The sequence below is a fragment of the Callorhinus ursinus genome, unplaced genomic scaffold (assembly GCF_003265705.2).
Source record: "Callorhinus ursinus isolate GAN/ISIS: 27379988/994484 unplaced genomic scaffold, GSC_fseal_2.0 scaffold24, whole genome shotgun sequence".
NCBI classification, from domain to species: Eukaryota; Metazoa; Chordata; class Mammalia; order Carnivora; family Otariidae; genus Callorhinus; species Callorhinus ursinus.
In genome coordinates this window covers 5,444,750-5,467,731 of record NW_027397086.1, presented here as the reverse complement: position 1 = coordinate 5,467,731, position 22,982 = coordinate 5,444,750, and the positions used below count along the sequence as shown (strand labels likewise).

At 43.9% G+C, this 22,982-nt stretch overlaps 1 protein-coding gene across 2 annotated transcripts in view; it reads left to right on the top strand.

The window, feature by feature from the left end:
* Positions 1–22,982, top strand: part of MVB12B (multivesicular body subunit 12B) — a 184,240-nt gene that overhangs the window by 8,357 nt on the left and 152,901 nt on the right. For both annotated transcript variants that reach the window (XM_025888621.2, XM_025888622.2), the window contains exon 2: positions 4,003–4,125. In XM_025888621.2, coding sequence (XP_025744406.1) covers positions 4,003–4,125 — 123 coding nt within the window. The remainder of the gene's footprint in view (positions 1–4,002; positions 4,126–22,982) is intronic.

Sequence of the window (22,982 nt, the reverse complement as noted above, 5' to 3'; positions counted from 1 at the left end):
ACACACACACACACACACACACACACACACACACCAACACATTCATACGTACTCTCCTGCCTGGCGGAGAAATCCTCTTGGGGCAGACATAGGAATAGCAGCCCCCAGCCTTGGAAATGATATAGTGGAGGCTGGCCATGCACCTGGGGTAGAGATTGGGATGGGGATTGGGGCCAGATGACCCACGAGGTTAAGTGAGGAGGACCAGCTCAAGGCCAGTGTTGCCACTGCACTCTCCCTTTGTCCGCCAGCAGACGTGACTCCCAGGTGCCATCACCAGCTTGATTCCTCACCTGGCATTTACTGAGAACTGACTTAATTTCAGGCTGGTTCAATCTTTTAGTCCTGAGAAATCTCAGCCTCTGTTGTCTTGTCATCTAAAATACTGGTCAACTTTTGGCTCTCCCTGCAGAGACTCCCCTTGCAGCCACAGCTTGGATGGTAGAAGTTTCCCTCAATTGCTCCCCCCTCCTCCTGGTGGGCCTCGAGACTTCCAGTTGGTAATGGAGCCCCTGTGTGCTGTCGATTGCACGCGCACAGTGCTATACATCAACCTATTCCCTCCTGTGCAGTGCTCGGATCTCCCTCATTAGGCCTAAATTTACCTCCGTCCTACACAAACATGGCCTTAGCTCATTTTTATTGTTGTAAATTATTTATGAGGGAAATGTTGAATCTTGAAACTGAGGTGTGAGGAAAATTAATCCCATGTTACTTTTATCTTTCTGTACTTTTCTCCCCCTTGCTTCACTTACTGGGCTATAGCTGGAGAAACAAGAGCTTTGGCATTTTTAAATATAATTAGTGTTGAAACTGCTTTCTCAGGTGGGTATCAGATGGGATGTTGGTCTCTCAGCACAGTGTCATGGAAAGCAGATCAGATCTGGGAAGGAGGACTAGAGGTAGGTCCTGTTCAGGTGGGCCAGCTGCCAGTTGCATGGCGGCTGACAACTTTGGGCCTTCTTCTCTAAATTTTTTGTCTTCTCTAAAATAAAAGTAATTAGACCCAGCCACCTTCCAGGTTTGGTATGATCATCAGTCAAGAAGGAGCCTAAGAAAGCTTTTTGCGAATTGCAAAGTGCTGTACAAATGCAGCTGGGTGTGTCAGTGTGTTTTGTGTGCAATTAGGATTTTGAGACAGCAGTGGGTCTCTCTCGATCTGCTGCGGAGCTGCTGAGGATGAAATCAGGGGTTGCTGCAAGTAGGCCTTGGTATTTTATGTTTTAGACCAGCGTTGCCTCTTGCCACACAGGTTAATGTTGGTCTTAAACAGCCCGCTCCCCACCCTTCCCTCCCCGGCAGATCTGCTCTGCAGGCTTGCATTAATGGCCCCTTCTCCCCTCTCAGAGGCCTGGCCTGTGACCCTGGGCGGCTGAGTACTCGGCGGTGCCATCCCTTCTGGCTCGAGGCTCCACACAGCCCGGGAAACGTGGAGTGCTAGTTAATAAATGGCCTTTTGTTAGGAAGGTCAATTGAAGTGACGGTAGAGACGCTGTTAAAAGTAATTTGCAGTCAGAAAATATGTAATTCAGGGCAAGCTGCTTTGAGTGATTGCCTCTGCCATGGATATCTTGGGCGTTTCTCATTAAAAGCTTCCTTTGCTGGTGGTGGGGCTTCCTCCACCGCGGAGCCGGCCACGGCCCCGCGCCGCGAGGAGTCATTTGTCTGTATTTCACAAAGGCTGCCTTGATCCCCAGGGTACAGCAACTGGGGGGAAAGGGAAGAAGGAGGCGTGCATCCGAGATGCTCTGTGCTCATGCTCTGCTGTCGCAACCTCCCGTCTGCAGGCTGGGCTGGGACCGTGCACGCATGGGCACAGGCCGCCGGCTCCTTTGTCTGCCTCAGCTGGAGGCAGCTCGCAGCCATCTTGGAACCTGCGGCCGGGCTGCCTCCCCGGTGCATTGTGGGAGCGGCGGGGCTCCAGGGGGCGAGTTTCCCCACTGCCCTTGACCGCCGGCTTCGGGCGGGGAGAGCCGTTATCACCCGCGCCTCGCGAGGACGTCGTGACCCGGGGACGGGAACCCGTCAGCAAATAAAATATTTATTTATTCCCATGCTTGCCTCCTCTCTCTCTCACAAAGTAGAGGCAGTACTATCTTAATAATGATAAAAAAAAAAAACTTACCTCGGATGTTTTATTAAATTCACAGCATGATATTTTAGCACTGGCAGAATTTGTACATTCCCGTTAATGAGTTGTTAATTGCAAAGCGTTTTGGTAACCAACAGCAGGTACCCATATTTTTCAAACTGCAGTGGTGTTATATTCATGCTACCAATACTATGGGATTTTCCAAGTGATGATACTTTTTGAGTAGTGTTTGCTTTGGACTGGGCTGATGCAGATATTTAACGCTAAACCTTCTTTACTGGGGGCATGCATACCTATTCATTCAATAAATACTTGCTTCCTGCCTACTTTGTGCAGGAAGCACCAAGCCCGGTGCTTTATATAAACCTGCCTGGTAAATGAAATCTGAAAATAGAAAATGATGCAGTGGTGTGGCATGGTATCCTACCCCCTGCCCTGGGCTTCTAGAAGCTCATTTTCAGTAGAATTAAGTAAAGCATAACTTAGTTTGGCTTTTGTCATGAACCGAAGTTGAGAGTGTGGTTTCTGCCAGGCACTTCCTAGCCTTGATTGGAGACTTGGCTCAATTTCATTGACAAGTCAGTTTCCGGAGCCTTTTGTGGGCTTCAGGGGACACTGATTACATGGGTGACTTGCATATAGCATTCTGATTGTTCCCATTTAGAAGGCTGCAGTCATTTTTAATAGCCTCTGCCTTTTCTGATTCTAGGCTGAGAACTAAGAATATTTCTTCTCCCCGCCTAGTTAGGCAGGGTGTTTGGTTTGCTTTAGAAGCAGTAACCAGCTTTGAGCGATCTGATAGACCTACAGCCAGTGGAATTTAATTGCTGCAGAAGGAGGTGGAATTTAACGTGCTCTTTTTCACTGCTTGTCCTTTTAAAAGTACTAGAAGTCATTTACATAGGGTGTTACCTCTTTTATTTGCTTTCTGGTGCACTGCCACTCCAGCTGCCCAGACCCGGTGCTCTCTATATTCTCCTTGTCTCCTCTGGTCACATCAAGAGGCAGTCAGCAGCGGAATAATTCCATTTCCCCTTCCTTTCTCCCGAAGTGCCCAGCAAGAATTATGGTCATTGTTAGTGTTTAGCTTTGAGTAAGTGCCCACATGACCTGCGGGATTAAACACAACAAAGGCACCTGCCAGTCCTCCCAGGAATGGCACCTACCATATTTCCAGCCACTTACGCTGGACCTGTGGGCCCCAAACCTGCCAGTCTCATCTGCTTTTTGTTGAGTGCCTACTGTGTGCCAGGGACTCCTCCAGGCCCTTCATTTATGTGACTCCCTTAGATCTCACAGCAGCTCTGTGAGTGTCCGTATCGTGACCTCTTGCTTGCTCAAAGTCACCAGCCGGTAAACCATGGAGCCTGGACTTGAACGCCATTCCTTTGCCTGCATTCCCAGAACACTTTCTTCCATGTTTTTGCAAAGCTCTGCCTACTGAACAGTCCACGCTTGGTTGTGCGAGAGGCTGTGGATTTGGAAGTCTGCACCTCCACAAGGAGATACTGTAAGGGAGAGAAGTGAACAGTGGTGTTAGATTCAGCTGTGTCTGCTTTCTCAGAGGCGCTACTGGTATCTGTTCAGAAGTCAGGCAGCTTGTTGAGAGTGTTAAGAATGGTTTGCTTCTGGGTTTGAGTCAAAGTTACCTCCCCGAGCAGGGACAGGCCCTCATTAACTCTGTTAGCTCAGTGTTCAGAGCCAACGTGAGAAGGGCAGGGGTTAGAGATGACTTGAGTTCTTGATCTGAGGAAAGGGTCAGGTAAGGCCAGGGCTCCTCTAGCTAGTTCAGGTATATGGAGCTTAGCTCAGGATGTTTGCACCAAGTTTCTGGTTCTGTTTGAGACTTTGTATCATTCGCTTTAAATGGTCAGTTTGAATTTTGTGCTTTCTTTCCTTTTCGGAACCAGGACCAATCCACAATGCCTGAAGTCAAAGACCTTTCAGAAGCTTTGCCAGAGACGTCGATGGATCCCATCACGGGAGTGGGGGTGGTGGCTTCTCGGAACCGAGCCCCAACAGGCTATGATGTAGTAAGTCAAGATCCACTAATTCAACCAATATTTATCTCCTGTGTTCAAGACCCCCCGAACCTTGTGTGCAAATGTGCTCCTTCCCTCTGGGAACTTAAACAGGGAGGGAAAGCCTCACCAGTGGGAAGGTGTGGGAGTGTCCTGGTTTGGGAGTCAGAGGACCTGAGTCCACCTGGGCTGTTTCCTGGCCTTGGCCGAGTCACTTGACCTCTGTGATGGTCATTTTCACCTTGGGTAAAACTAAAGGGTTGGCTCTGTTGATTTCTAAACTCACTTCCAATTGTGAAATTTCAGGAACAGGATCCAAGAGTCTGAAAGATCTTTGTCATAGGTTGTCATGCATGCGTTAAGTGTCATCAGTGTATTGCCACACATTCTCATAGCTCTTTACAGTTTGCAGAGCAGTTTCCTCCCTGTGAAGTCATTTGGCTCTCACAGTTCCCTGGAAGGCTAGGAGGGCAAGTAGCTTTTTCTCCACTTTGCTGATTAAGAGAACCCAAGGTCCGACAAGTGAGGTGACAGAGGCCCGAGTCCCAGTCCTTGGGAGTGGTGAATCAGGACCAGACCCCCTTCCGAGTCCACTGCTCTGACTGATCACACCACTACAATTTAGCAGAGAACTTGCTTTGCTTTTCAGCCGGGCCGGCGTCTGTGGTGGTGTTCAGTAGTACTGATGGCTGGAATTGGTTATTTTGTTGTTTCAGTAGATAAATTGCTTAAAAGGTGCAGAGTAACATTAGGAGGGTTTAGTTAGCAGTGACTGTGGTCATGTGTCCTGAGATTCTAAGGTGATCTTATTTTCACTTTCCTCATTTTGTTTAAGACAGCATTTTGTTCTTGTTTACTGAAAGTGTGCACCAAGAATGTATAAGAATAAAAAGAATACAAGGCTCATTAGCCAGCACTGAAAACCTGCCACCATGATTAGATTGGCATCTGATGTCCCAGGGGTGGGAGGGATACAGCGCCTGGTCCAGAAGAAGCCCTAAAACATGGTTTCTCATCCTTGACACTAGTGACCTTTTGGGCCAGATAATCAGAAAATTCTGTGTTGGGGGGCTGTCCTGTGCTACATATATAGGACGCTTAGCATCCCTGGCCTCCACCTACTAGATACCAGTAACATTAACCTCCCTCCGCCCCCCCCCCCCAGTTGTGACAACCAAAAATGTGTGCAGACATTGCCAGATGTCCCTAGGTGGAGGGGTCAGAGGGGCAAAAGCAGCCTCCATTGGGAAGGCTGTAGTAGACATTGGCTCAGCCAGCGCCGGGTCCCGTCCAGGGGAGGAGAAGCCTGTTAAAATGTTCCACATCACTTCCGCAACTGTTTGAAAGCTTATAAACATTTTAAAAGTGAAAGGACAAGGGAATCTTTTTTGACAAAGATTTGAGTCTTACCTGCTGTCTGACTTCAAAGCACTGTTTGAATGTATAACTTGCCATAAAATAGAATCATTAGATATGGCTTTGTGCCATAAAACTCTTGGGGAAGCTAATAAAAATGTTCCTGATTTGAGAAGCCAAAGTGTCGTTTGATGAATTAGACATGAAGCAGCAAGTCATGAATCAGGGCAGGGGCTCAGTGCTCGTGATCTCTGGGAGGACTGGCTCAGGGGTTGCTCTCCTGGGAGGGCTCATGCGGGGGGCTCACACCCAGGGCATGGGTCTCCACATCTTCTTGCTGTTCTCCTTTGTTGATCTGTGTCTTTAACATCCTGTTTGTACCTTTGGGGTCATCTTGAAAGCTCGGCTAGTGGGTGGCAGATGGCCTTTGATAGTCTGGTTTTCTGAAAGTCTTGGTAAGTCTGACAGGAGCAGAATCTATCCCTATCATTTTCTCCTAACATCTAGCTCAGGGCAGAAGAGCGCAGTGTCAAATGAGTAAAATTAATAAGCACATTTCATGATTATGCTGTACCACGCATTATAGTGAAAGGTGAGCAGGGCAAGAGGCTCCCGAGGGTCAGCCCGGCAATTACCCAGCCTCTGCATGCGGAGATAAGAGTGTCCGAGCTCCCTCTGAAAGCCCTTTCGGGGAGACGGGTGGGAGATGTCTCTTTGTACTGACCGCTGGGTTGTTCCCAGATAGGATCTGGTTCCCTAGAAGTCTGACCCTGAGTTCAAGGGGAATGGGGGGGGGGCGGGGCGGGCAGGGAGGCCAGGGGGAAGAGAGGCACTTCCCATTCCTTTTATCCGGAGTTTCATAGAACGTCAACCTCCAAACCGAAGTGTAAGGCCTTTTATGGTGGTGGGCTTCCGAGATGCTTAGACTGAACTGCAGTGGCTGAGGGAGCTTGCTGTGGATTGTGGCAAGACCCCTCTCTGCCTGTCACATCTGTGGCAGGATTAATCCCTCCTGTGCACAGAGTATGGTCAGTACTGTGACCACACAGCCCCGAGAGTTTGGCAGGGATGGACCGCTGACCCTGGGCAGCATGGCCACACGCCTTGCTGCTTGTTTGAAGCCAAAGATGCCACATGTGTGTTTATAAAAATTTAATTTTATAACTTCCCTTCTCTCTAGGTCAGGGGAAACTTCTTAGGCTAAGGGGTGGGATTATTTGCTAAACTTCTCAATTTATTGTCCCTATTTCTGCAGTCCTCTCTGAAATGTCTGTCCTTTCTGTTCCACTGCCACATTCTCAGATCTTAGCGTGACTGGTAATGATCCTTCCTGTCATCAGAGGGCCCGGTGGGTCGCCTGTGTCCTTGTGACGTCATTGCAGCTGCGCGCTGACTCTGTGTTGGAGATGCCTGGCATTTGCTGAGGGTAGTACATGCTGTTTTATCATATGTGGATGGTCAGTTTTCAGCAAACCGTAATGCCTAGAAGCTCTCTTCATTAATTCTGTGCAGAATTAATCTTTGATTCCCGAGTCACTCTGGGATATAGCAACATCTGAGGGCATCAGGCTGGCCATAAAAGCTGACGGCCAATGTGGGTCTGTTTCTATGTATTTCTGGCAAAATACATCCTAATACATCCTAACTTTTACATCCTTTTGCCTTTCTAAACAAGTGCTTACAACTCAGAGACTAAAGCCTCCAACACCGTATTTATGAGATGACTCTCTCCAAAACGGAAATACCTTCCTTTGGTAATATGCTTTTTGGTAGTATACTTTCATATGATAATATGCTGTCTGGGCAAAAACTAACAAAACAAAAAGTCAACGACACAGAGAAAGAATAATCAAATGCTCTAGAGCATTTTAACTTAAATTGTCTATTTATCCCACCTGTTTTGTGAGCAAATACTATGTACCAGCTAGGAACGGGGAACATAGTGGTGAGTGAAAACATACAGTGTCCTGCCTTCATGAAGCTTACAGCCCAGAGGGAGAGGAAGAGAATTAAATGATCTCGCAGATAAATGTAAAATAAAACTGTGGTGAGTGCTTGGAAGGGAAGTCCTGACACACTGTTGTTTCTGTCAGATCCCGCTTTCCAGACCTGTCCACCCTTCTTGCTAAATTCCAGATTACGACAGCAAGGACTCACTCCAGTTTACTTCTAGAAATCCCTCCCTTTCTTCTCTGCCCTGATACCTGCCAAGTGTGTGTCCTCCAGCATTTTCTGAGCCTCTCCCAGGGCACCGCCTCAGGCGTGCTCAGGGTTCTTTGGCTCTGGCTCTCTCCCCGGCCACCGCACTGCGCCATTCCTGTTGGTGACATCTGTGAGGCTGCCCTTGGCTGGGTACAGCTCCCTGCTAACCTAGCAATGGCTGCTCCCACCTCTCTGGCCTGAGTGGGGATGGACGCTGCTTTCCCTGCCACAGAACAGCTGAGACCAGAGTCACTTTTCAGGAGACTTCTCTGGAGCTCTGAGGACGAGAGGAATGAGAGAGTGCAACTCAGAGAATATGAGACTATGCTACTGAGGCTCAGTGTTCTTCGACCCCCGGCTTGCCCAGACCCTGCCTTCATGCCGCCTACCCCAGACGATGCTTAGAGTTGAATCCCAGCCTCGGAGAGAGGAGGTTTTTTTTTTTCTTTTTCCTCTCTCCAATCTAAGACCTCCTTCATTCTCTTCGAGAGAAACCTCACCCTGTACACGGAATCTTTATGGCACAGTCACCCCAAAGTGACAGATTACCCCTTAACTCAATGACTGCTCTCCGATGTCCCGGTGGGAGACTCTCAAGCTTTTGTGGGTCTCGGTCTTCCGGTGGACCCCACACGCCAAATTCCTGCTGCAGTAGCTCTGGGGCGGGGCCTGAGAATTTCATTCTGACCAGTTCCCAGGTGATGTTGAGGCTGCTGGTCCTGGGGCCACACTTTGAGAACCACTGGTCTAAATCAAGTCATTCTTAAATAATCTCCACATGTGGCCACCACAGGTCTACCTCAGGGAGGGCTATGCTAGAGCTTTTTCTGTTGCTTTCAGCCTCTCCTGATTTAGACGTTAGGAAGTCTCTGGGGATGTGTGCGTATGTCTGTGGGTTTTTCTTTTTTAAATATGTTTTAAAAATATAAATGGAATGGTGCTATTCATACTCTCCTACCTTTTAAAATATATTGTGGGCATAGAGAGCTCTATATCAGTCCATATAGATATATCTCATCCTTTTAATAATGAATATTGTATTATCTGGCTGTGCCAAAATTTGGCTAATAATCCCACACTGAAGGACACTTAGTTCGTTTCCAATTTTTGTTTTTAATACGATAAACAAGGTCCTTGCACATGTATCCTGGCATGGTTGGCCTACTAGATCCAAAAAACAATTCCATAGGTTGGAATTACTGGGTCAGGGTATTCACATTTTAATTTGACAAACATTACTGATTGCCTTCCAGAAAGGTTGTGACATTCTGTCAGTCTCCATTCTCACTAAAGTGAAAGTGAGTAAAATGAATTTTGGGGGGGAGGGCAGGGGATGAACTGACAGTCTCCCCCTCCCCTAGGCTTTGTGCCCAATTTCCTGTTGTCCTAGGACTTTTCCCAGTAGGCATACCTCCAGGAGTGAGGGCCTAATGATAGTATGCACACTTGTTGCGATGCTAGCCAACAAGAGGTCTTGTCATCCCTGAGAAGCAGAGACCGTGTAGGACAAAAATCCAGCCTCATTTGGCACACATGATTTCAGTGTATCTTCTAGTCTCACTTCCTTCTACTAGCTTCTTCTCTGGCCTCACTGAACTTCTCACTTTCTCATGGTCAGAATAAGCAGAAAACTTTGTACCATCAGGCCTCTGAGTCTACTTTTTCCAGAAATCCGGAATTTCTGTACCTCCCTCCCCACTTTTTGGGTAAAATTTTACCTCTCCTTCAAAACCGCATTTCAGTAGTTCCTTAGTGAAATTTTTTTCTGACATTACTCATTCATTTATTTATTCATGCACTGGTTGCATAAATATTTGTCAACCAGCTGCTATTGCGTGAGGCCCTGGGAATCCAAGGCCTGGGAAGGTTGGGTTCCACCAAGTGGAAGGTCAGAGGTGAGGCTGGGGGAGCGGATGAGGCTGGATCACAGCACAAAGGAGTTGGCTGTTATTCTGAGGGCGGTAGGGGTGGTCAAAGGACTTCAAGAAGAAGAGATTCTTAGGTGTGTGTTTTCAGAATTTTACTCGGTGTGTGCAACAAGGAGAATGATTAGAAGATAGGAATACTGGGGCAGGGGCGTGGGTTTGGAGGCTCCGTGCTAGCGCGGGGTGTGAGAGTAGTGGCCTGACCAGTCACCCTGGAAACAGGAAGTACATGGACCTGAGGGACATGGGCATCCAAATACATATTCTTTCACAGGAAAAAATGGATTAAGTGTTGGGAGGCAGGCACAGAGGTGAGGAAAGGAAGGGCCCCGATGATACGGGGTGTCTTGCTGGGCAGCCGGTGGATGCTGATGCTCTCTACCTGAAAGGGAAACATGCGAAGCCAGGTGGGTTGCAGGTGGAGAAGGGTGATTGGCTCAGTTTGGGGCACATTGAGTTGCTTGTGTGACATCCAGGCGGAGATGTTGAGGGACCCCCGGGCTGAAGGTCCTAAGAGACCACGGTGTAACTGAGATGCTCCTGGGAGGTGGTGCCTGGAGTGTCACTGAGTACTGGGTGCGAAGGGGGCCGCAAAGAGGGGACCGGGGCTGAGCGTCCAGAGACGTAGGTGAAAATTAGTAAGAAACTGAAGGAAAATGAGTCTTTCTAGAAGAAGGGGTGGTTGTTAACTTTCCCAGTTGCCTGAAGGTTAAGTGAAATGAAGCTGAAAGGTTTCTGTTGAGTTAATACCAAGGAGGTGGTTATGGACTCGGTAGTGCAAGGCTGGAGTGGACCTGAAGAGCCCACCTGAAGTGGGAGGGGACCTCGAAGGAAGGAAGGGAGAGGGAGGCGGCAGCTGGAGGGTGATGTGGGGTCAGCAGTCTTTCTTCCTTTGTGTAAAGGTGGGAGAGTGTTGAGCACGCTTAGCTGCCATTGGGAAGGAACCAGGGTGACGGAGGGCTGAGGATATATGGGAGGGAGGGCTGTGTGAGGAAGCAAGGCCCACGAGGGGCCGAAGACTTGGTGTCCAGGACCTGCCGGAGAAGAGCCGGGAAGTGATGCTTGCATGGTTCCGCCTCCCTGCTGGCACCGCGTGCTGGGGAGCCGGCCCTGGTCATGGGCTATGACCAGCGAGTGGGCCTCCTGGGCAGACACTGGCCAGTCATGCCTTAAGTCTGCACTTCCCCTGTCTCCTTTCTCTCAACACTGCTTATTTCTGAAACTAATTAGACAACAAAACCTTTCTTAAAAACGGCTGGACCTGAATAATTTATATATGCCCTAAACATATTTGGGATTTCCAAATAATTAGAAGTTTCAAACGCTTGAACTGTCAAACGTGAGGGGCACTGGGCGGGGGGGGACTCGGGAAGACCAGCTCCCCTCTGGGCCAGTGGGGCTGTGTCTAGGGGGCACACAGAGGGGTAAGGTTAAAGTCCTAAGCCTGCAAATGAGGTCCTACTTAGCAAAGCGGTGAAAGAAAAGAATGATCTGCTAAATGCTGAAACAGGTTCCAGCAAGCTGGGGTTTTTAAACAGTGCTCAAGAAATTCGTAAAAAAGTCACATGGAAAGCCTGTGAAGATGGTGACGGTATCACTAAAAACATATGGCGGGCCTCAAGTGGGAAATGTGGGATGTAATCCTCTGTCCCGCCTGGTCCCAGCTGTCACGCGGCCCCCTGGACAGCTCAAGTGCTCCTCGTGGCCAGAGGACAGCCAGAGCCCATGGCCTCGAGGAGCTGCCGTCCTGAGGCTCTGCCTCCGCGGAGCAAAAGCAGAAGCAAGGGGCAGCGGCGTCTTCCTGCTGCCTCGGGTCGCCTCCCCACCAGTCCCCTGGCCAGAGCGGAAACCTCCACAGGCGGGGACCCAGCCCACATGCTGGTTTATTTTCAGAACCAGAGCTTGTTTTGAGAAAAAGCACCAGGTGTTCCTCCCTTTTGTTTTGTTAGAAAATACATGAAACTGAGAATTACTGAAAACACAGACAGCGGTCTTGTGACCAGCCCTCGGGCCCTTGTTTCCTGCGACCTGGGTTAGCGGACCTCGGGCCGCGCCAGCCTGTCCCCGCACACCAGCCCGTGCCCCACAGGGCCCGAGTCTCGGACGGCCAGGGGCTGAGAGGCGTGCCTGGCCTGCTCTTAGGACAAGTGGCCTCCATCCCTCCTTCCAGGCTCCTGTCCCACCAGCTCTGCCTCTTGGTTCTGACCCAGAGACTGTCTCTCCATAATGACTCGCTCCCTTCATCTGGAAAGTGGGGAGGACTTGAGAAATAGTGCAGGCAGTGTCCAGTGCTTCCTCCTGTTTGTTTGTTTTTTTTTAAGATTTTATTTATTTATTAAAGACAGAGACACAGCGAGAGAGGGAACACAAGCAGAGGGAGTGGGAGAGGGAGAAGCAGGCTCCCCGTGGAGCAAGGAGCCCAATGCAGGACTCGATCCCAGGACCCCGGGATCATGACCTGAGCCGAAGGCAGACGCTTAATGACTGAGCCACACAGGCGCCCCTGCCAAACTTCCTCTTCACTGCTTAGAAAGGCTTCTGACAAGCCTCAGTGAGTTGGGTTAATGGAAAAGATGAGGGAGGGGTTTGCTTTAATTTTTCTTTTCTTTTTACTTTCAGTTCAGCTTTTTATTTGGAGATGACTGTAGATTCATATGCAGTGGTAAGATTAACATGGAAAGATCTTGTGTTTACTCATGTTCTCCCGATAGTAACATCTTGCAAATTCTAGTACAACATCACAATCAGGATATTGACGCTGATACAGTCAAGATACAGAACACTTCCGTCTTAAAACGTACCTGGGATTTTAGTTTTATTCAGGTCTGATGAGGCCAACAGATCAGGGGACAGGTGCCTTTGAAAAGGTAGTTTGTTCTACTCCCAGCGCCCAGGAGGAGGGGACACGCCACCGTGCCGTACAGGGCCACACGGGGAGGCACCAGCATTGGGCAGGAGGCAGGGGGAGTAAGGGGGAAGCATGAGCCGGAGCCTTTCTTGTGGTTTCTGTGGGAAAGGCAAGGCAGGTCAGGTAAGCACACTTAGGACTGTCTAGTTGAAATAATTTCAGCTATAAGGGACTGGGCTATAAGGGATGGTCTCTAGTTGTCAGATAACCTGGCCCTGGGGTGATTTAGGGTAGGGCGACAGTGGAAGGAGCTGATAAAAGGAGGTGGATGGGGATATAGACTCAGGATTAGTTGGTTTGCATATAAACACTGTGCTTATAGGCAGGTTGTCTCCTCTCTCTAGGAGTTAACTACCCTTCTCCTTAAGCGCGGACAAGCACTAATTTGTTCTCCATTTCTGTGATTTTGTCATTTTAGGAATGTTATGTAAATGGAATCATACAGCATGTAACCTTTTGGGATTGGCTTTTTTGCTGTGTTTTTTTTCAAAAACTCAGCATAATTCTCTGGAGAGTCATCTGTTGCGCTTCTTATTGCTGAATAGTATTAATTGGTATGGCTGCACCACAGTTAGCTTAACTGTTTACCTATTGAAGGACATCCTGGTTGTTCCAAGTTTGGAACTATTATGAATAAAGCTGCTGTAAATTCTTGTGAACACGTTTTCGTGTGAACATGTTTTCATCCCTCTGGGATAAATGTCTAGGAGTGAGGCTCTTGGTCCTGTGGTAGCTGCATGTTTCGTTTTTTAAGAAAATGCCAAATCCTTTTCCCATGTGGCTGTTAACATTTTACATTTCCACTGGTAATGTAGAAATGATCCGGTTTCTCCACATTCTTTCCAGCATATATTATTGTCACTAGTTTTGTTTGTTTGTTTGTTTTAGCCAGTCTGACAGTTGTGTAGTGACAAGTCGTTTGGTTTTAATTCGTATTACTCTAGTGGCTAGTGACGCCGAACACCCTTTCTCGTGTGTATTTGCCATCTCTGTCTTCACTGAAATGTCACTTCAACTCTTACTCATTTTCTAATTTGATTGTTTGGTTTTTTTACTGTCTGAAGTGTCCTTGTGTACTGTAGGTGTGCGTCTTTTTGTTGGTTATGTGGTTTGGAAATACTTTCTTCTGGTCTGTACTTCTCTTTTTATTGTAACAGGGTCTTGTATGAGCAAAAGTTTTAAATTTTGACAAAGTCCAACTTACCAATTTTTCCATTTTTTTGGTGTCAAGTCTAAGAACTTGTAGCTTAGCCCTAGATCCTGAAGATTTTCTCCTATTTTTTTTTCTACAAGATTTACAGTTTTACATTTAACATTTAAGTCTGTGATACGTTTTGACTTTTGCACAAGGTGTGGACTTAGGTCTGAGTTCTCTCTTTTTTCTGCTATGGATGAACAACTGCTCCAGTACCATTTGTTTGAAAGGCAACCTTTCCTTTTGAATTGCTTTTGAGCCTTTAGAAAAAAAAATCAATTGGGCATATTTGTGTGGCTCTCTCTTAGGTTCCATTCTGTGTGTGTCTAGCCTTCTGCCAGTACCACACCGTATTGATTACTGCAGCTCTGTAATAGGTCTTGAAATTGGTGAGAATGATTCCATCCACTTTATTCTTTTATTTTTTAAGATTTTATTTATTTATTTGACAGAGAGAGAGAGAGAGACAGTGAGAGAGGGAACACAAGAAGGGGGAGTGTGAAAGGGAGAAGCAGGCTCCCCCCTGAGGAAGGAGCCCGATGTGCGGCTCGATCCCAGGGATCAGGACCTGAGCCGAAGGCAGCCGCTTAACCGACTAAGCCACCCAGGCACCCCTCCATCCACTTTATTCTTTTTAAAAATTGTTTCAGTTATTCAAGTCCTTTGTCTTTCCATAGAAATTTTAGAATAATCTTGTCCATATCTATAAAAAATCTCATGCTGGAATTTAGATGGGAACTAACATTTCAAAGGGGTTCTGACCGAACTCCACTGTGGGGGGTGGTTCCTCACACTGACAACCAACAATTCTCAGACACCAGCTCTAGGGATGCTTTAGTTCACCAATTCTGACACTGTTCACCTGGAGATAGCATCGGATTCCACAGGGTAAAGGCTCAGTCCCACAAGACTGCCCTCTCCCTGCTTCAGATGACAGTCACAAGGCTGGGTTGTTACCTGTGCTTCTGACCTACCAGTTATTAGATCAGAGGTTCCAACTACCCCTTCCTTGAGTTCCATTAATTTGCTAGAGTGGCTCACAGAGCTCAGAGAAACATTTTACTTCCTAGATCACTGGTTTATTATAAAAGGATATAACACAGGAACAGCCAGATGGAAGAGATGTGTAAGCCAGGGTGTAGGGAAAGGGCATGGAGCTTTTATGCTCTTTCTTCCAGTACACCATTCTCCCCACATCTCCATGTGCTTGCCAACTTGGAAGCTCTCCAAACCACATCCTTTTGGGATTGTGGAGGCTTTATTACAGAGGCACAATTGATTAAATCATTGGCCATTGTTGATTGATTCAAATTCTACCTCCTCTTCCCTTCCCAGAAATCAAGGGGTGGGACTGAAAGTTCCAAGCCTTCATTCATGGTTGGTTCCCCTGGCAGCCCCCATCCTTAGGAGCTTTACAAAAATCACCTCATTAACATAAACCCAGTTGTGGTGGAAAGGGGCTTGCTATGGACAATAGGACACCTCTTTGACCTTTATGGCTCTGAAACAGTTTCAGGAACTGAGGGCAAGAGACCAAATATTATAACAGAAGATGTTTCCATTGCCCTTATTGCTCAGGAAATTCCAAGGGTTTTGGGAGCTATAAGCCAGGAACCATGGGTGAAGACCAAATATGTATTTCTATTATAAATCACAATGTCATAATATTAAATCTGTGTATATCAATTTAAGAATTCACATATTTACTATGTGGAGTTTCCCAATTCATGAGCATAATATTCTCTCCATTTATTTAGTATTTTGATTACTTTCACCAGCATTTTTAAAAAAGATTTTATTTATTTGTTTGACAGAGAGAGAGAGCGAGAGAGGGAACACAAACATGGGGGAGCTGGAGAGGGAAAAGCAGGCTGGAGAGGGAGAAGCAGGCTCCCCGCTTAGCTGGGAGCCCAATGTGGGGCTTGATCCCAGGACCCTGGAATCATGACCTGAGCCGAAGGCAGACGCTTAACGACTAAGCCACCCAGGCGCCCCTTTCACCAGCATTTTGTAGGTTTCAGCAGACAAGCTCTATACGTGTTTTGGTATAATTAAACCTAAGTGCTTCATTTTTTATTTTGAGTAATTATAAATGGAATTGTATTTTTAATTTTGATGTCCATGTGTTCATTGCTATTATATAGAAATGCAACTGATTTTTGTATGTTTATTTTTCCTGAACTCACTTTTGTGTGTTTATCTTTGCTGAACTTTGAGACCTTGCTGAACTCACTTAGTGTATGTTCCTTGGGATTTTCTGTGTGGACTGTCACATCATTCTTTCTTTCTGACTTGTATGCCTTTCATTTCCTTTTCTTGCCTTATTGCAATGGCTAGAATTTCTAGTGCTATGTTGCATAGCAGTGGTGAGAGCGGACATCCTTGTCTTATTCCTGATCATGGGGGAAAGCATTCAGTCTTTCACCATTAAGTATAATATTAACTGTAGGTTTCATTGTAGTTGCTCTTTATCAAGTTGAAGAAGTTCCTTTCTATTCCTGTTTTTTTCTGAGAACTTTTATAGTGAATGGGTGTCGAATATTGTCAAATGCCTTATCTACATTGATTGATGTGATCATGTGGGTTTTTTTTTTCTTTAGTCTGTTAATGTGTATACTACATTGATTTTTGAGTAATGAACCAGCCTTGCAAACCTTGAATAGATTCCACTTGGTTGTGGTGTATAATTCCTTTGATTTATTGCTGAATTCTCTTTGTTAATATTTTGTTAAGAATTTATATATCTGTATCCATGCGAGATATTGATCTGTAGTTTTCTTTTTGATACCATTTTTACCTGGTTTGGTAATACTAGATTCATAAAATGAATTGGAACGTGTTTGCTCCTCTTTCATTTTCTGGAAGGGATTGTGTAGGATTGTTGTTAATAAAACGTTAGGTAGGATTTTAATGTTAGGTAGAATTCTCTAGTCTCTGATGAGATAGGCTGGACCTGAACATTTACTTTTTGGAAGTTTTAAAATGATGACTTCAATGTCCTTTCTAGCTATAGGGCTATTCAAATAATTTATTTCATACTGGGTAAGTTGTGGTAGTTTGTGGTTTTTTTTGAGGGATTGATCCATTTCACCTAAGTTGTCAAATTTGTATATGTAGAATTGTTCATAGCATTCCATTATTATCCTTTTGATGTCTGCAGAGTCTGTAATAATATTCCCCATTTCTGATATTGGTAATTTGTGTCTTCTCACTTTTTGCCTTTGTTTGTCTTCCTAGAAGTTTGCAATTTTATGAATCTTTTTAAAAACCCAGCTCTTTCATTGATTTTTCTCTATTTTTCTCTTTTTAATTTATCTTCATTATTTCCTTCCTTTCCTTACTTTGGGTTTATTTTGCTCTTTTTCTAGATTCTGGTGGAAAGAACTTAGATTATTAATTTGAGACTTTTCCTCATTCCTGATGTATGCATTTAGGGCTATGAATTTCCCCCCTCAATGAGGCTTTAGCTATGTATCACAAATTTTCATATTTTTAAAAATTTTCATTCTGTTCAGTGTATTTTTTAATTTCCCTTTAAACTTCTTCTTTTACCCATGGACTATTTAGAATTTTGTTATTTAGTGTACAAGCATTTAGTGATTTTTCCTGTAATTTTTCTGTTTTTGATTTCTAGTTTGATTTGACTACATTGGAGAACACAATCTGTATGATTTCAGTTATTTTAGATTTGTTGAGGCTTGTTTTATAGCCCATGAATTGGTCTATTCGGGAATATATTCCATGGTCGCTTGAAAAAACTGTGTATTCTGCTGTTACTGAGAGGAATTCTCTTTAAATATCATTAGATCCTCTTGGCTGATAGTGTTGTTGTGTTCTTCTGTACGCTTGCTGATTTTCTGTGTAGTTATTGTATCAATTTTTCAGAGAGGGGTGATGAAGTCTCCAACTCTAATTTTGGAATTGTCTTTTTTTCCTTTCAGTTCTATCAGTTTTAGCTTTACATGTACTTTACAGCACTGTTGTCTGGTGCATACACATTCAGGATTGTTGTGTCTTTTTTGTGTACTGACCTATTATCATTATATAATGTCCCTTTCTGTCTTATTTAGCTCTGAAGTCTGTTTTATCTGATATTAATATAGCTACTTCTTCCTTTTAATTAGTGTTTTTATGATATAACTTTTTCTATACTTTTACTTTGCATCTGCCTGTAGCATTATATTAGAAATAAGTTTCTTGTAGACAGCATATATTTAGATCATGATTTTAAATCTACTCTGCCATTCTCTGTCTTTTAATTAGTATATTTAGACCACTTATATTTAATGTAATTATTGATATGTTGGGGCTTAAATGTGCTGTTTTATTTTTTGTTTTCTGGCTATTGTTTGTTTGTTTGTTTGTTTCTGTGTTTTTTTCTCACACCTTCCTGTGGGTTAGTTGAACATTTGTTAGAATTTCATTTTGGCTTATGTGTTTTTGAGTGTATTTTTAATGACTTTTTTAGTGGTTTCTCTGGGCATTACATTGTGTATGTGTGTGTCTTATAACAATCTAATGGTAACCTCATTTTACCAGTTCAAGTGAAGTATAGAACCCTCACTCTCTTTTATGTTCCTTTCCTCCTTTGCATACATTTAGAACCTTATCAGTGTTGATTTTTGCTTCTCCTATCAAACATAACTAGAAAGTTCAAGAGGAGAAGGAAAGTCAATTTACCTGTATTTTTGCTTACCATGTTTTTTTCTCCCTTCCTGATGTTTCAGAGTTCTTGCTTTTATCATTTCTTTTCTGTTTATAGAACTTCCTTTAGAGTATGTCTGCTTGTGAAAAATTCTCTTAGTTTTCCTTTATCTGAGAATGTCTTTATTTCTTGTTCTTTCATGAAGGATATTTCACTGGATATAGGAATCTGGGTTGACAGTTCTTTTAGCACTTGAAAAATGACCTGCCATTTCCTCCTGGCTCCTGTGATTTCTAATGAGAAATCTGCCGTCATTCAAATTGTTCTTCCCCTCTAAGTAAAGAATAGTTTCTTTCTCACTTCTTCAAAAAATGTTCTTTGTCCTCATTTTTCAGAAGTTTGACTATGATGTGTCTTGGTGGGATATATCCTGTTTGGACTTTGCTTACCTTCTTGACTCTAGTTTTGTGCCTGTTGCTAAATATAGATAGTTTTTAGCCATTATTTCTTCAGGTACTTTTTCAAGTTCATCCTCTTTCTCCTGTCCTAGAACTCTAATGACAGGAATGTTAGATCTTTTGTTATAGTCCCACAGGTCCCTGAGGCTCTGTTCCTGTTTTATGCAGGCTGTTTTCTCTCTGTGGTTCATATTGGGTAATTTCTGGTCTGTCTCCCAGTTCACTGATTCTTTCTTCTCTCTCTTCCATGATGCTATTGAGCCCATCCATTAAGTTTATTTCAGTTACTATATTTTTCAGTTCTAAAATTTCAGTTTGGTTCTTTGTGTTTTCTCCTTCTTTGCTGAGACTTTCTGTTTCTTTGCTGAGACTTTCTATTTTTTCATTTGCTTTAAGCATGTTCGTAATTGCTCAGTGAAGCATTTTCATGATGGCTGTTATAAAATTTTTTTTTTCTTCAGGTAATTCTAACATGTCCATTATCCTGATTTTGGCATCTATTGATTATTCTTTTTTATTTAGTTTGAGATCTTTCTGTTTTTTGGTGATTTTCTTTGATGAGTGAATTTTGATTAAAACTTGGAAATTTGGGGTATATGTTGTAAGACTCTGGATCTTATTTAAATCTTCTGTTTTAGCTGGCTTCTCTTGACACTGTTCTGGTAGGAAGAGCAGGGAGAACTACGTCTTTACTGCCAGAAAGACGTAGAAGTCCAATTTTCTCACTTGGCCTCTGTTGACACTCAAGGAGGTGGGACTCCTTGTTATTGCTGGACAGTGGTGGGAGTTCTAACCCCCTACTTGACCCCCACTTACACCTCCCTGATAGAAGTGTCTAATTACAACTCCTCTTGTGGCTTCTACTGACATCATAGGTTTGGGGAGGTCCTTGTTAGATACCATGGTGAAAGTCCTATCTCTCCATCAGGCCCTCCATCAATGTCACCCCACTGGGAAGAGGGAAGGATGTGGGGTGGGGTGCCTCATTACCACCTGGTGGGGATGAAAGTCCTGGATCCCTACTTGGCCTTCCCTGACACCATCTTGGCAGAAGTGTTAGGATGCCCCATTACAGCCTGGTGAGGGTGGAAGTCTAGGCTTCCTACTTTGGCTTTGCTTACATGGGCGGGTGGGGTGGGGTGCAGTATTTTACATGGTGTTTGTCTGGAGTAGATTTGTTAATGTCTAAAAGTTTCTGTCGTGCTAGGATGCCCCTTCGGCTGAAGAAAGCAGTCTTTTGTTGGGGCTTTTTTTGGTCTGTGTCTGTTGCTGTTTTCTGGTTGCTGGCTTCTTTAGCTCCAAGACTGGGATGTCGGGCAAAAAGAAATCCCACAGAACTCACTACCACGTCATTCCTTGGGTCCTGAGGTCCATAGCTGCCTGCCTTCTTCTGTCACCTTTCAGGGTTCACTTATGTTTGTGTCATATAATGTCCAGGGTTTTTAGTTGTACTTAGCAGGAGGAGTAGGGAAAAGTATATCCACCCCATATTCCTGGAAGGCTTGCTTTAATTTTTTGTTAATTCAGGGTTAACCAGAGAATCTGTTTGTTTCTATGCCTGTCGGAAATCTTTCTGAAACATTTATGTTTCAGCCTTATTATATTTATAAGCAAGAAATATGCTACTACATGCTTGTAAAATACTTGCCAGGTACTCCTTAATGTCTTCAAGACTCAAAATGCTTCAGGACCACCTTTCTTAATTTTTGTGGTCCACACTTGGAGTATTAAGAGACTGTTTGCATGAGGGATGGTGCACATTTGGAAGAGAAGATGTAGCTGGAGTTGACAGTTGTGGGTGGCGAACTATCTTATTGAAAGATCAAGGATCACCGGAGGGGAGGAAGAGTCCATGAAATGTCTCCAAAGAGAGGAGGTGAGAATAGAAGGCAGTATCTGTTAGGATTCTTAAAATGGGCAGACATCCAGGGATTCCAGCAACCAGTTCTATTAATTAATTAGTTAGTTATTTGTAAGGTGTTGCTTTGTTTTAATAGCAGGTCCGTTGTTAATAGTTTGGTCTCTATCCTTCCAATCCCTTTTCTGTGAATTTGCAAATACAGTTGATCTTTGAACAACATGGGTTTGAACTATGCAGTTCCATATATATGTGGACTTTTTTCAACAAATACGGTGCAGTACTGTAAATGTATTTTCTCTTCCTTATGATTTTCTTAACATTTTCTTTTCTCTGGCTTACTTTATTGTAAGACTATAGTATATGATACATATAACATACAGAATATGTGTTAATCAACTATTGATGTTATCAGTAAGGCTTCCAGTCAATAGTAGACTATTGATAGTTAAGTTTTTTTGGGGGGGGGTCAAAAGTTATACATGGATTCTCCACTGCACAGAGTTGTTCAAGGGTCAACTGTATATAAAGAGAGGGTGTAGAGTTCAGTAGTCAAAAGCATAGACTCTGGAACCCTCCCACCTGGATTCAAATCTTGGTTCTGGGGGCACCTGGGTGGCTCAGTCAGTTAAGCATCTGCCTCCAGCTCAGGTCATGATCCCAGGGTCCTGGAATGGAGCCCCATGTCAGGCTCCCAGCTCAGCGGGGAGTCTGCTTCTCCCTCTGCCTCTCCCCGCCCCCACTCGTTCTCTCTCTCTCTCTCTCAAATAAATAAATAAAATCTTTTTTAAAAAAAATCTTGGTTCTGCCATTTATTAGCTGTGTGACCTTGGTCAAAGTACTTTACCTCTTAGTGCCTCAGTTTCCTTGTCTCTAAAGTGGAGAGGGATAACAACTTTCCTCATAGAATTGTGTGAGGATTAAGTGAGCTAATGTTCATAAAGTGATTAAAATGGTAACTTGCATTATCCTAAGCTATGTAGCTGTTCGTATATTATTAATATTTATACATATCGATATATACATAATGTTCCTTAGCTTTTTTCTTTTCCTTAACAGTAATTGTAGGAAATCTTTCCGTGTCATGACCTATATTATATATCAAGCTCATTCTTTTTAATCACTGTTTTTCCACTGTATAGTAACTTGTTAGCCACTGCCCTGCAGACAAAAATTTAATTTAATTTTTTTGTTTTGTTTTTTGGTCTTTGAAAAGCAATACTGTACACGCATGTCTAGATGTGTGCTGATGGATCCAAGGATATGTACATTTTATTTTATTATTTTTAATTTATTTATTTGAGAGAGAGAGTGTGTGTGAGTGCATGAGCGGAGGGAGGGGCAGAAGCAGACTCCCTGCTGAGCAGGGAGCCCAACTCAGGTCTTGATCCCCTGACCCTGGGATCATGACCTGAGCCAAAGGCAGACACTTAACCGACTGAGCCACCCAGGCGCCCTGGATATGTACATTTTAAATTTTAGTAGTTAACTGCCAATAGCTTTTCAAAAGTGCTTTACCAATTTCTGAATACTCCTGGTGAATTACATGCAGAAGTTTCTGTTTGTTCTCATCCTTTCCATCACTCTGTAGGTCTTCTTATTTTTATTTTCCCAAACTAGGAGCTCACCCTGTGAATTTGTGGTGATGTTATTTATATTTAGGTTGAGTATCTTTCCTGTTGATTGGCCATTTCTATTTTTTCTATTTATATCCTGTTTTTATAGTTGGCTCATGTGGTTGCCTTCTTCTTGCTTTGTAGGATTCCCTCATAGATTCTGTTTATCAATTCTTTTCCTATTACTTATGTTACAGATATTTTTCTCTCAGACCATCATTGTCTTTCAGTTTGTTCACAGTACCAAACTTTGTTGTTTGTTCATGTGGTCCATTTTTGGTTTTTGTGTAATCAACACATGTCAGGTTTTCTTGTCTTAATGCTTTAAAAGATTTGTCTGGATGCTAAAACTCATAGTTAAGTTTTATGAGAAATAGTACATTTAAATTGTCTCAAAGTATGGTTCACAAAATATTTTTTAAGTACAAAAGAATAAAAGTAGGGAGACCAAGCAGATATCATCTCAAGCAGGTGATCCAAGTTAACATTACCAGTAATGAGAAAAATGGATCTCATGTGCCTCTGTATATGATACACTGTGAAGGATATAGCATATAAATAAATACGTGAATATATGTGTATTACACACATGTATATAAGAGAGAGAGAAAGAGAGAAAAAAGCAAATGTGAAATGTTAACATTTTAGGGAATCTGGGTGAAGAGTATACAGGAATTATTTGTATTATTTTTGTAACACCCCTAAA